Genomic DNA, 14,301 nt, shown 5'->3' with positions numbered 1-14,301 from the left:
GCACTAGCAGGCCCAGGAAAGAAATATTGCGTGCTATTTTTGTGCTTCCATTATAAAATATGTATTGTTTATTGTTCTGCACTGCAGCTAAAGTTTTGCATCAGCCTCAAAAATTACAGCAAAATTTGTTTTGAAGGAGACATGAAGAGTCTTTATTCTTTAAGCTTCTTAATGATGTTCTTAAGAGTTCAGTGATAGGATTTCAGTCTCCTGGCAAGCACAGACAGGTTGTAGGGTATGATTCATAGAAAGTGTAAAGCACTGTGTGCCAGTGTGCATTCTGGATATATTTTATATGTATGTATGTCAGTGTAGCTGTGATGTTCAGTGCATGCCAAACCAGGCAATGGTGCCAGGCAGTTTTGGGTGCCATCCCCTTGGGCTGTGCTGCAGAGACCTCTGTGGGGTACCTGAGTTTGGCCAGAGTGCCACAAGTCCCTGGTGGCTCTGCATTGAGCATGTCAGGACTTTGCCTCTCTGTTCAGGGGGTGTGATGGTGCCAGGCCATTGCTGCTGTAGGGCTGGCTGAAATCACTGTGGTGTGATGGGTGTGGGCTGAGGGTCACACCAGAAGCTGGGATTTGTGTGGTGCTGCTGACACTGACATCACAACACGGGTGTGCCCAAGCCACCTGGCACAATCCAGCTTTGCTGCCATGTGTGCAGGTGGCTGTGTGTGTGGGTGGTGGGCACAGAGGTGACCTGGCACAGCTCCCCAGTGGAGGGCTGTCACAGGCTGTGTGTGAGCAAGGCTGGTCTGAGCTCCCAGAGGCTCACCTTGCCCAGTCCCTGCCTAGAGCTCCTTCAGATGTCTGCAAGGTGTTGTGTTGAGGCATTAAAGAGCCCCAGAGCTGCCTGGGTGACTGAGAGCTCCCCTGGCACGGGCTGAGTTGTGCTGCAGTGCCTGCTCCAGTGGTGAGGTGTAGCATTAAGCCTGGCTTCATTTCAGCTAGCCTGCTGCTGATGTCAACAAAGATGCCCTGTGTACCAGAATGGAAAACCTTGCAGGAATCCAGATGATGGAGAAGGCATTTGGGACTGATTGCCAGGCTCTTTATGTAGACAGATACTGCCAGGTTTGCTTTAAGTGGGTATTTATTATCCCACTCAGAGGGGTGGGGGGCTTGGAGAGATCTATGCCAACATCCAGAAATTTGAGTTTCTGATCACCATTTTCTAGTCAGAGCAGAGGAAGATAAGAAATGTCTCAGGTGGAAATACCATAAATGTGCAACAACTGTGTTTTTATTTATACACCATTTTGTGGCAAAGGAAAGGCTTTGGGCTTTTTTATTCTGCAAAATATTGTTGGGGTTTTCATTGCCTTTTTATTTTTTTTGCCTGCAGGAAATATACAAAGTTTAAAATTATTGCAGAATGGAACTTCACCTTCTCTGTAAAACAGTGCTCTCTGAGACATGGTGGGATCTCACACTTGACCAAATTAGCATATGCACTCAAATATCAGAGCTCTGACTAGTAAAAATAACACTAGATTTGCATTTTCACATTTTTAGCTCTTGCCTCCCTGTCTCTTTGGTTTTATGCCTTTTTTCTTGACTGACAATTCTCTTTGTGGCAGATTTATTGCTGTTCTGCTGGTTGGACCCTGTAATCAACTAGACACTTGCCTGAAGACGTTAGTCATTTCATTAAGTACTTCTCTTTCAGATATCTCAGGCACAATTTTCTGTTGCTCAGGTTCCAAAAAGCAAATGACCCATGGCCAGCAAAGTCTGCATATGAATCTTTAATAAACAGAGGTAGTACCAACAGTGCTCTCAGGTTTCCAAACAGCAGAGGGCTAATTAAAAGATGCTGAATGGGGAAGAGCTGCCGTTGCCATCTCGCTCTGACAGAAATGTGCCTGCATCTGTTCCCTGTGAACCTCTCTTTTGGAAGCATTGTCTCATTTATCCTCCTTGCTTCCCATCACATCTACATGGGAAACCTTCCTCATGCTACGTGCAGATATTGCACAGTAATTTTTTTTAAATTGGTTTTCAGTAATACACGGCTGGAAATAAAGGCTGAATAGTTGTTTTAGGAGTAAAGATAAGGCCTGGAGTGCCTTTCTTTTTGTCATTGCTGTGTCAGTAATTATTACATTCTACTCATGAACTAAGGAAATGGAATTACAGGATTCTCCTACCCTTCATGGGCAAAGAACCATTTTCTCATTTTATTTAGACTCCTCCTTAAAATGCAGTTCCTGCTTTCAGGACAGTCCTTCATAGCCATGAATCCTGTCTCCAGTAGCTTGCTCTCTGCAGGCAGAGGTACTCTGTGCCCAGAAAATAGCACCATATGTTATTTGCAGAAGCGTGGGGCGTTAGGAGACTGTGCACTCACCCATGCCTGGTTTATTGACCCCATTAATTTTTATGGAGACTGGTTCAACAGAAAGCCAAGTTGTCTGCTCCAGCTTGGCCAGGCATCCTGGTGCAGCACATCACCATCACTGCTGGCACATAGAGCAGGCTGAGGGCTGGCAGCATTTCTTCATGATCTGGATCAGGGCTGGAAAGGAGTTCTCTGTGCTCTTATTCCCCTAGGGAGGGGAGAAGCACGATAAACAGGTGAAATCCCAAAATGCCTGTGGGTTGCCTTGTGCTGCCGAGCACCCTCTTTGCAGTTCCTGCCTTGACAGAAGCTCCCAAAGCTCACAGAGCAGAGTGCAGCAACACACACCCCACAAGTGGGTAGTGAGGCACAAGGAGGTGCCTGTCAGCATCTCACCTGCCTCAGGCTAAGCTCAGCTCTGCCAGCTCTCCCCCAGGCATCCTCCTGCATCTTCTCTGCAGGGCTGCACCTCTGCCTGCAGACTCTTTCTGGCTCACCCTGGGTGTGACATTCTCATGCCATCAAGCAGTGTTGCAAGATCCACCATGGGGAGTTAGCTCAGAATCCTCTCAGGAGGTGCCCAGGCTTGCCCCTTCAAAAGTCTTTTTAGTTTGCTTTGGTGTTTTTGGCTTCCATGATCACCAGAGTAACCACATAGATGGCTGGATGTTCAGCTCCTCCAGGGTTATCATCTTGTGAAATGAAACGGAATAAAATAAAGCATTTAAAGAAGGGGAAATCATTGGAGACTCTCACAATGACCTGGAAGAAAAGACATGAGAAAATGAGCCTTGTTTAATGACTGTTTATGGTGGCAGCCCAAATTTTAATCAATTAACATATGAGCCTTTTACCTGAAGATGCAAAGGGCATGTGGAACAGCATTTCATCCTTTCTTAGAGGAGCTGCAGGGTATCTGCTGACATCTTGGAGGCTCCCCTTCCTCACAGAGGCTTTTAAAGCTACATTTCTGACTGCAGAAGCAAGTAGATTTATTGATAGAGCTATAACCAGAAGTCATAGGCAGGATGATTACATGGTCAAATGATTGAATTTCTTAAAATTCAAGGCATACTGGGGTGCCTCAGGGACTGGGAAGCTGCAGCCAGCCAGCCCATCGGACACACCTTGGCAGTGGGATGGGTGCTGCCAGCCCTGTACATAAGTGTTAGGGAAAGGCTCTCTGCAGGGAAAGGGTCTTCTGTGTCCCACAAGAGCTGAAGGTGCTCTCTGTACCCAGAAAATAACACCATTGGGACACCCTGGAACTCTGACCTAACAAGCAGGGATGTCACAGTTTGGTTCTTGTTTAACACAACAGAGTCCCACTCTTGCATTTTGAAATGCTTCAAGAAGTCAAAAACCTTTGCAGGTTTTCATCCAACCAAATGCATGAAGTGCTGTTCATTATGCATTTATTACCTCACTGGTGGATCCCTCTTAAGCCTGAGCTGTTCTCAGAGGCTCCATTTGCCTCTTTTAGAGTACATGCCTCACCTCTTTCCTCTTCTAAAATTTGCCAGAATGGTCCAAATGGAAGACTGTTGCTCCCTCCAGTTTGAAAAAACATGTTGGAATAACATCATTTTCCCTGATAAGGGGATCACTATGAATTAAGAAGAGCCAGCAACACAGGCACATTAATCTTCCTGATGCAATCCTACTTTTTGCATTTCCTGACATATATTTGATGCCAACTTAATTGTGCAGCCCTAAAGTAGGATTTAGGTGTATAAGTGCAAAAGCAGTAATAAACTGCAGATGCAAGCCAGAAGTTGTCTGCTGGAAACTGTGCAAGGGGTGGATGATGCACAGATCCTTTTGCAGCAAGGAGTTTGAGCCTTGGTTCTCTTCTCAGTTTTGCTGGAAGAGGTCAGGAAAGTAATTTTGGGTCTTTATGTTTTGGAAGATATCAGCAGATGTAGATAAATGCCTAGTGGGCTCTGAAGTGCTTTGAAATCAGTGGGAGATAGGTCTCTGAGATACCAAAAATCCCACACTAAGTGTTTGCATGCATCTTTAAGCATTTAAACACCTTTAAAAATATGTCTCTAAAGTGTCTAACTCTGAGCATAGGTTCCTACATCCCCTAGGTATTTTTGAAATTGAATCCAAAGTTGCTGAGTTTTCCCCTATAGAGCACCCTTTTGTTGTAATTTTCCCGTTGGCTTAATTTTCTCTTGACTTGAAACATAATATATATTAACCTTCACTCATTTTTCTGTAGCAAAATGTAGAGAAGTGAAGCTGTTTCTTAGCTGGTTTAGTACAAAAAAAAAGGAGCATATGGCTGATTGTGTCCCATCTGAAATGCAAATGGTGGAGCTACGTGGAAAGAATTGCTATTACTTGAGCAGTAAATGTTTCCTAATGAAGTGAGTTTGACTAAGGTGGGAAGCTGGAAATGGCTGCAGGAAGAAATGATGATGGTTAATATTTCAGTGGAGCAGAACATTCTTATTCTGCTGATAAGGAGATTCTTGGGAAATGCACTGCATTTATTTTTTTTCTTATATTCTTCTGTATGTTTATCAGTGTGGGGAAATTGCTACACACAGGGAGCTAGACTCTTCGAGTTATGAAATCGTGTAATTTAATTTATAACCACAGCTTTTCACCACTGGCCTCTTTTTGAACTGAAGTTTTCTGTATTTTGTGAACATTTGGGGTAAATACACCTACCCAGTGTAAAAAAAAAAAAAAAAAATTCTAACTGAAGACAAGTACTGGCTCCACTGTTTTCCATCACCCTGGGCACATTCCAGAGGACAACACCAGGTCAGGAGACCTTCCTGGGGAACACCTGGGTAAGGCTGAGTTATCCAAGTGCTTCAGAAAGTGCTTCCCTAAAACAGCATTCTCCTGGTTTTGTTAGTGAGCAGCCTCTCTGTGTCCAGGAGCTGGGGAGATCCCACCAGCAGTCACATCCCTGCTCCAGTCTGTCTTGGCAGGTGGTTTTATCCCAGAGGGGTGAACTGAGGCTTCAGTATCACATCTTCTGTTACAGTCAGAGTGCCTCTAGGTGCTGTAATTATTTTCAGAATTAAATCATAAATCGATATCAACCCAGTTTATATGGTATTACATACAATGGACAGCACCTGAACAGAGGAGAATTTTGTGCCTCCTTTAGTTTGCAGGAGGGCTCAGCAGCTTGCTTTATCTGCATATCTCTTTGGTTTACAGGAGATTACAAGTGGCAATGCTGTGGTACAGTTTTCCATGTAAAACATACTTCTTTTATCTTGCTTTTATGTGCCTCTTCCCTCTCCCTGCATCTCATTTCCATCAAGAAATACAAATGACCTCTTGACAGAACTTTCCACTTACATTATGTTGATTTGCATTGTACAGTCAGGATAATACAAACACTTATATTTCTGAGATGTATTTATGATGTATTGAAAAAAGTTTCTCACATTAGCCTCTTCTTTTTTCTCCTTCTGTGTCTTTTCAGGTGTGTGTGCAACATTGACTGTTCTCAAACCAACTTCAATCCTCTTTGTGCTTCCGATGGGAAATCTTATGATAATGCATGTCAAATCAAAGAGGCATCATGCCAGAAACAGGAGAAAATTGAAGTCATGTCTTTGGGTCGATGTCAAGGTAACTCTCATAACAAAACTCATTTCAAAGAATGTTTTCAATTTTTGTTCAGGGAGGAAAAAAAAAAAAAAGAAGCAGGGCTGGCTTCTTGTTTGGGAATCGTTACATTTCCATTAGACTGCTGCAGTTTATACTCTAGAGCACAGGCTGTGGTGAGAGGCAGAGCCCTATTTTGCCAGGATGGATCCTGAGATTCCCTGGATAGGTGCTCCAAAACACAGTGCTTGGGCTGGTTCTTCAAGTGACCCTTGCTGGCCCCATGCTGCCCAAGATGCCTGGAAGGAAGTTTTCCAGTCATGGCTTGAGGCTCTCTCTGTTTCTCCATAAATACAGTGTTTCTCTGTGTCCCCCTCTTGGGCTACTACATCACCTGTAAAAAACCTGGTTTTCTCTAAAATAAAAACAAAGAGAATTTGCTTTTCAATAGCTCCTGTAAATAAACTGTCTACTGAGGCTTAGACTCTCAATAGCTTTTTTCCTTGGCTTCTGACCCATAAATCCTCAACACACAAGGCCATACACAGATGTATTAAACACATTCCTGTTTATTCCTATCTCTTTAAAGTTAACCACCCTAAGTTGCAGTTCATTTCAGGGTACATATTAAAATCCCCAATTACTTCAAGTAGAGCAGAAATGACAACCCTTGCTTCAGACTGATATATTTATCCCAGCTGCAATCTGTTACCATATATTGTTAGAAAAAAGATCCTGCTGTTTTCACCTGGCAGGCCCAGGAGAGCCTTGCAGGCAGCAGAGATGATGTGTGTGCAAGTGAGGTTAGCTCTGCCTGGGAACTGTGATTGGGGCATGGGGCTGTGTGGAGTCCAGGCTCCCCAGGCAACTCAACACTTTTCTTTTCACACAGACAATACTACAACAACTACAAAATCAGAAGATGGGCATTATGCAAGGACAGATTATGCAGGTACGGTTCCTATTCTGTGAGAATCACAATTCACAGGATCTGTGTAAGTCTCTCCTCTCCTTCATTTGCTGGGGTGAAGCATCCTCATCTTTTAGCATGTTTTTCCTGGTTTACTTTAAGAAAACATTGTCTTTCCATTACTCTTTCTTTTGCTTCAAACTCTCTTTTTAACAAATGGGCTGCTTCTATTTTTGTCAACCTACAGCTATGCTGGCCATAAAACACCTGTTTTGACAAGAGGAAATAAATACTGTAAATTATTTGCCAGAATTAGCAGACGTTATTGAAAATTATAGAATCAGTGCTCTGGATTATGCATATCTCTATCATGATATACAGGTTTAAGGAAGTGAAAATCCAGCTCATAGCCCTGCTGGGATACCATGAAACTCTGCCATAATGGATATTACCTGTCAGCATTTAACTATGATGTTAATAAGGTTCTTAAAATGGGGGTGTGGGGGGGGGTTAAGTGATAAATGGGTTTAATTTATTTAGAAGCTATAGTAAAATATAATGGCTGAATAGCCCTATATGGCACTTGAAATTAAAAACATGTAAATACTAGTGAGGTTTGGGAGACATTTTTTACACCCCTTGCCTGGGAGGATTGATTTAGAAATGGAACGTGTGCATGAGCGGGCACGTGCATGCAAATGTTCACAGCTCACACTGAGAATGAAAGCCTCTGGGAAGGTCTGGTGAAAATGGGTCAGGTGATGCACTCATTGCTTCAGTTCCCTGACACTTCTGAGGTTTTGAAGTGTTTGGAGAGAGTAGGTGTGCATTGCTGGGTTTGCCTGAGCTGCGTGGCTTGGGTGAGACAGAGTTGAGGGTTTCACAGGCGAGAGCATTTCCTGCTGGGAGAGTCCTGAGACAGGAGATAATCCAGCTGGTCATCTCCTCTGCAGGCCCTCTGTGCCATTCCTGTGACAGTGAGGTAGCCAGCCTTAGAGATTATTGTTCTATTCCTACATAACACAGTGCATGATGATTAAAACACAGAGCTGTGAATAAACGATGTCTTGGTGAGGCAGAGCAGGGCGAGGTCTTGGGGTGGCTGCAGCACAAAGCAGGGAGGGTGGAAGTTGCTGTGGAAAGAAAATGCTGGGATGGATTTCTAAAAGATCAAGGTGAGCCACAGTCCAGGTGTTTCCTACTGCCAAGGAGCCCTTCCATTGGTGAAGACAGAAAGAGAAAAAAAGTCTTCAGTGTCTTTCCTCCAAACTCTTAATCACCCTTAGCATTTTGTGAGAGGTAGTGGTCAGTTTTCTTAAAAGGCTGGAAAGGCTGGTGTGGTGTCCTATGGGAACACAAGGCCAAGTAAGCCAAAATGTTTTAAGTTAGAAACCAAGACCAAGTCATGTTTGTCTTAAATCCTTTCTCTTTCTTGCTGGAGAGCTGAGGAGGGCACTGGCTTCCCTGGAAATAATCAGGGAAAAGGAAGGCAGCAGTGTAAAACTGAGGCTCAGTGAACATTCATGCATCAGCATTTGGCAGACAGGAAGCTCTGTGCCATCCTCATGTTCCTTCAGCTGCAGAAACATTTGATGCTGGTGGCTGTGATAAGGATGTGGTACGTGCAACTTCTTTCCCACCCTCACATCTCCTCAGACAGGAAATGCTGCCCTAACCATGGGAAGCTTTGTGTGAAAAAGCAACAGTTCCTCAGCCCCTGAAGCAATTTCCCTGAGCCTGTGGCTTTCCACACAATATCTTTGTTCCCTACCATTTAATGGCAATAAAAATTGCCGAGACCGTGAACAGCACACGCTTTTAAAAACACTGGCTTGTAGGGACAGCCTTTCCCAGGGGGGAGTACAGCAGTGGGCATAATTGATGTTGTCAATTATGCTAATGCAGCCAAATGCTCTTTGTAAGGGCTGTGGTGGCTGAGCTGTGCAGGTTTTTCCATAGCCACCCCCACACACCCACCACGGGGCCCGGGAGGGCAGCAGCTCTGCAGACAGCCACAAGTTCCAACACCCAGCTGGGGTTTTCCATGTTGAACTATTCAAGCTGTCTGCTCCATCAGTGTCTTCACTCCCTCCCATTCCTGCCAGCCTGCTGGTGCTCACCAACAAGGCACAAATCTTACAAAGCCAAGGGTACTCCTTCCTTTGGGGGATAAACCGTTGTGTTAGGTTTGCATCACCCTCTTGCTTTACACAGGCAAGATTTGTGCCAGCACTCTAAATGCCTGGCCAATGTCAGAGGCACCCAAAAAGCAGTACAACAAAGCACACCTGAGAGGAGTGAGCTGTAGGAGGCCCTTCTGTGACCTGTCCTGCCTCTCCAGGGTCACCATTCCCCCCTTGGCATGGCTGCCTGTGCCACACGTGTCTGTACACTGTGCATCTATGCCTCTGTGCAGTGCTGGCCTCTCCCTTTTCTGAAACCCCAAGGCATTTATCAGACTTGGGGAGATTTTCACTCTCCTCAACAAATGGCAGATCGTTGACCTTGATCAAGTTTGTGCAGTGAGATTTGGTTTTGCTGAATAAATGAATGGGTGCGATTTTTCCTTCAAATCCAATAGAAATACACTTTATCTTGCAATTTCCATGAAAGAGCATTTTGAAGCATTTTAAGTGTAATGTATGTTTTAGCTGAAAGTCCTGTGATGGATGTTTTCTTGAATTTCCCCATTATATGCATAAATAAGGCTGTTTGATGGCATTTTGGAATTCAGAGTCCAGGCAATCAAGAAGTTCTTGTCTTGTTAATCCCTTTGCCTATTTATTTATATTCTTCAATATTTATATTATCTTCTTAAGATCTGGATATTACCAATTATGCCCCTAATGACTTTATCCTTTCTCATTATCAAATTACAGAAGGTTCTTTCCAAGCCATTTTGAACACCATAAGGAATAAGTCAGTATGAATGTGCCATATTTCAATGTTATATATTCATGAAAATTGTCGGCGAAGACACTGACAAATTTGATAGACCTATTCAATAATATCATCTTCCAGGCCAGACAAACCTCCCCATATGAGCATTGATTAGATCAAGGCTCAGCAGCTGAATGCCAGCAGCACAGAGAGGCTGATGGAAGGGAGAAGGAGGCATTTTCAGCCCAAATAGTGAAAAATGTGCATCCTCAAGTGGTCAGTTTGAGCTGTGTTCTGGAGTTCCTCGAGGGCAGTAAAGCCTCCCTTGGCATCAGCCTCAGGTGGTGCTTTCTGGGCTCCTGGGGAGTCCTGGCAGTGCCTTGGCCCATCTTGCCAATGCTGCTGCTGCACCCAGAACCGAGAACGAGCACAAAATGCTGCACGTCTGCTCGTGGCTGCTCTGCTCCCTGCTCACCTCCTGCCTTCCCAGGGGATTCCAAACCTGCCTGACAGCCTTGGATGCTTCTCAGAGTGCTGCCTGGCACTGCCAGGGCTGCTGGGGTGAGTAATCCAACAGATGGCTGTGTTGCCCAAGCAAACTCAGAGCTCCACCAAAAAGGGCAAAATCCATCTGTGTCAACACATCATCTTCCCTTGGCTGGGCACGGCTGGCACTGGGGCACTGCTGGGGGATGAAGGCCATGAGAGCCACACAAGGATAAAGAAGAGTCTCAGACTCTTCAGTGAGACCCTTCAAAAGTCCAAGAGTCTTGGGCTCCAAAATAAATACAATTTAGTCACAACCATCTTCATCTGTAACAGGCCTGGAGAGGAGCCAGGAATCAGAACAGCAGTGCTGAATTTCTATAGTGACTATTTTTTAATTTCCCCCCCCTCCCCTGGACTAAAATATGAGAACTCCAGACTAGATTCCTTCTCCAGATGACAACATTTTCAATGTAGGTTAAGTTTGGAGTCTAAACCACTTGACATTGTCTGTTCAAATTAAATTTTGTGTTCTACTACTGTGTCAGCCATTTGCTGAACTGCTGAAGAATAATAAAGCCCCAGAGCTTAGCTATGGGATATAAACTGTGGTGCATTTTTGCTCTGCCTTTGTGAACCAGGTTTGGTTTTCCTTTCTTCTTAATGGAATTAGCAAGTGAGACACAAAACTGAACACTGTGCAACCACCACAGCTAGAGAGAAACTGTTTCTCATCTGCAGCTTTGTAAAAATGTGAGAGAAATTACATCCTTGCATATGCAGATTTGCTTGGCTTTCGATTCCTCAGCCTCAGAGTCAGAGGTTGTCACACTAAATAAGTAGATTATATAGAAAACCTTCCTGCTGTTGCATCAAATCACTTAAAAATTGAAAGAAACTAGACTTTAATATTTTGGCAGCTGTGTGGCAGCATGAATGGTGTCTAGCTGCAGCCTCCACCTGCACTCACACACAGACACACACACTGTGACCTGTGGAACAAGAATGGTACAAATTATACATTTTTATAGAAACAGGAAGCTTTTAAATGTTCCTTGAATTGTTATTTGCATTTGCAAATCGCTATTTGCACTTGTTTGCAAGTTTTTATGAAAATATACTTTATGCACAGTGAAAGTCCTTGGTGGTCACAGTCACAAGGTGGTAGATGAGGGGGGAAAAAAACTCAGTCTAGATTCTTCTGAGAGGATTTTAACCACGAGAGAGATCACTGTGCTCTGGTAGCCTGGTGGTCTCCAGCCCTCCTGCTGCCTTGCAGCTCCTCCAGTGTTGTTGATATCCAGAGGAAAATCTGAAAGGCAGTGATAGATACCAGCTGTAAGGTCAGTAAATCTTCCTGCCAGCTACTCCTGAACTCAGCTCTGAGTGGACAGCAGAGTCAGTCCCAATGATTCTCTTGGCCCCCAAACCTCCACTTGTCCTGGATGTTTTTGAAATGAAAACCTGCAGCTGTTTCTTTTGTGGCTGTAAAAGGTGGAGTGGGGAAAGTCCCACTCCAGCATTTTCCTCAGTTATAAGGAAGGCTGGATGTTTTATTTCTAAAATATGAAAGGCTGGGGCAACAATGCAATTGTCTTGCTATGGGCACTGCAGCACAGGCTACCCCAAGTGCTTTTGTTCTGTAGAACCATCTCAAATTTACCTTCAGATCCTGGTGGCTCTATCTTGCTGAAATCTACATAATTTTTTTGGAATGGGAGACAGACCCACTGTGGTAGGGGTCACATAATAGCCTCACAAACAAGCCCCCTGCCAGCAAGGAAGCTGCAGCACTCCAGAGAACTGTGCCATGTGATTTAACAGCACTTACTCCTAACAGTCTCTTCCTGAGGAGCATGCAAAATAAAAACAGGCTTATGGAGATTTTAAAAACAAGCGAGAGGCAGAGAGAAATATTGCTCATTTAATCTGTCAGCCTCAAGAGAATACCTCACTTTTTATGGGAGTTCTCCTCTAACTTTGAATTGGATGCACTAAGCTTGGTAAAATGTGCCTTGTTTTTTTGGATTTCTGGGGGGGTTTTGGTTTTATAATGAGATAAATTGTGCCTTTTCATTACTTACAATTTCCCAGTGTCATGCTCATGGAACCTGTAATTGTTAGCATTAAAACTTAAATTAGGTCTCAGGTGAACTGCTAGACATCTCTTTACCTTAGACTGATGTAGCTCAAGGAGGAAGAACATTTCCATTTGTGCCTCTAAAGCTTAGCCCTTAATTCAGTCACTAATGAGTGTGAATCAAAAGTTGCAGAATTCATTTGTGCTTTCCTCACGTAATAAACAAATTCAGTATTGTTGTGAGTGAACATTATAAAGAAAGCTATTTGATTTGCATTAAAGCTTGGGAGCCTGAAAATTCAGTAAATCCAGGCTAAGAATTTGATCTGTAGGAAACAAACAGTAAAAACAAGTTCCAGCTTGTAACACCAGTGTTGGCACAGGCTGCCTAAAAACCACAAAACTAGACCAGGCTGTTCTAGTGTTGTCAGCATCCCTGAAGCATTTAACTCCTGGAAATGGATTCAGGTGGAAAACTTCCTTAAGATTTGGGGTGAGGGTGGAGGTTGTAATCCAAGTGTATTTTGTCATGTGGGGTTTCCATCAGAACTGTGAGAAATTTATGAAGCTTGCTCCAAGCACTTCTTCTGCTTGCCCAAGACTGTGTGCCTTACTTGTTGGTTTTCCCCTTATGCTATCCTGTTAGCAGACTTCTGTAACATTTTGTTCTCTTAAAGGTTATGGATAAAAACAGAAATTCTGTGTGCAATAGAGATGAGCAGACCTGAGTTCATGCAGGCATTTCTCCAGATTCTTCCATTTGTGTCCCAGTCCATAAACACATAAGGTTCCATTTACATATGTTTGGTGTTATTTGGAGCACAGGAACCCATCTTCACTTTCAAACCTGAGCCTCTCAGTACTTGCTGATCTTTTGGTCCTCTGCTCAGTATCTGTATTTTGATCAGAAGAATGGCTAAGCTGAAAGGAAGGCAAAGCTTGCAGAGAAGAAAGACACCTTCCTTCTTCCACATAAAAATCCCAGAAATTCAACACAAGCTGAACTGTGCCTGATTTCTCAAGTTGTCTTTAACCAGGTACCTACTTCCTAAATAGAACCTGTCATGGCAAGGGTAGGGACCCTCCAAAAATTACATTTATGGTTTGCAGTCATGCTAGTTTTTATGCCCTGGTTACAGCTACTCCCAAAATTTGTATTTCCTAACCTTTGTTTTCAGAGGTTTGTGGGGATGAAACAACATGATCTACAGCCAATGTTCAGCTGCCATGGATTTATGGAATATGCACCATAATTCCTGCTGCAGGCATTGCCATTGTGAAGGGATTTACAGTTAGCCAAAAAGTTCTTTTTACACCTGACTAAATCACCTTGTAGCACCTAGTTAATACTGCATCCTTGCCATTTTCCAGGCCCCTCCTTTGAGACACACCAGCACTAAATAGAGCTCTGTATGAGCTCCATCTAACAGCACAGGCCATAAAGGGGCTTTGCAGATGTTAAATTTACTGCAGACAGCCCCAGACCCCCTGCACACCAGATTTGCTGTTAGGAATCACAGGGCCTTCCCATGGATTTGAGAGTTAAAGTTATAATGAGATGCTAGAATATCTGTTTTCAGGAAACATCAACATTTAAATATTTGTGTTTGATCTAGTCTGAAATGTTGAAAAAAAATTATTTTGAAATATTCATAGAATTGAATTTCCTCAGAATTTTGTTTCATGGGATGTTTTGGCATTCTTTATGAAATGTTAGATATCAAAATACCACGAGATGAAAGCACATGACAGTTGTAATAAATAAGTTGTAACCATAAGGAAAGTTGTTGCTTAGAACTGACTGAAACATCCTTTTTTGTAGAAGGAGTATCATCATGTCAAATTGCAATACAAACACGAGATAATTTGATCATTTAGACACGTGCAGTGGTAATCTGAGCCTTGAGATAACAATTTCACCTGGATTCAGGAGTACAAATGCATCTGGTGGAATTAAAGGGAATATACTTGGGAAAGAAAAGAAGGAGCTGGTATATTTATTTTTAGTAGACCTTAAGAA

General features: G+C 43.3%; 1 protein-coding gene across 1 annotated transcript in view; it reads left to right on the top strand.

Annotated features, from left to right (window-relative positions):
* Positions 1 to 14,301, top strand: part of TMEFF2 (transmembrane protein with EGF like and two follistatin like domains 2) — a 114,252-nt gene that overhangs the window by 78,701 nt on the left and 21,250 nt on the right. The window contains exons 6-7 of the mRNA XM_079311809.1: positions 5,801 to 5,949; positions 6,818 to 6,877. Of these exons, the coding sequence (XP_079167935.1) occupies positions 5,801 to 5,949; positions 6,818 to 6,877 (209 nt within the window). The remainder of the gene's footprint in view (positions 1 to 5,800; positions 5,950 to 6,817; positions 6,878 to 14,301) is intronic.

This window comes from Erithacus rubecula (genome assembly GCF_903797595.1).
Source record: "Erithacus rubecula genome assembly, chromosome: 8".
Classification (NCBI taxonomy): domain Eukaryota; kingdom Metazoa; phylum Chordata; class Aves; order Passeriformes; family Muscicapidae; genus Erithacus; species Erithacus rubecula.
This window is presented reverse-complemented; position numbering and strand designations above follow the sequence as displayed.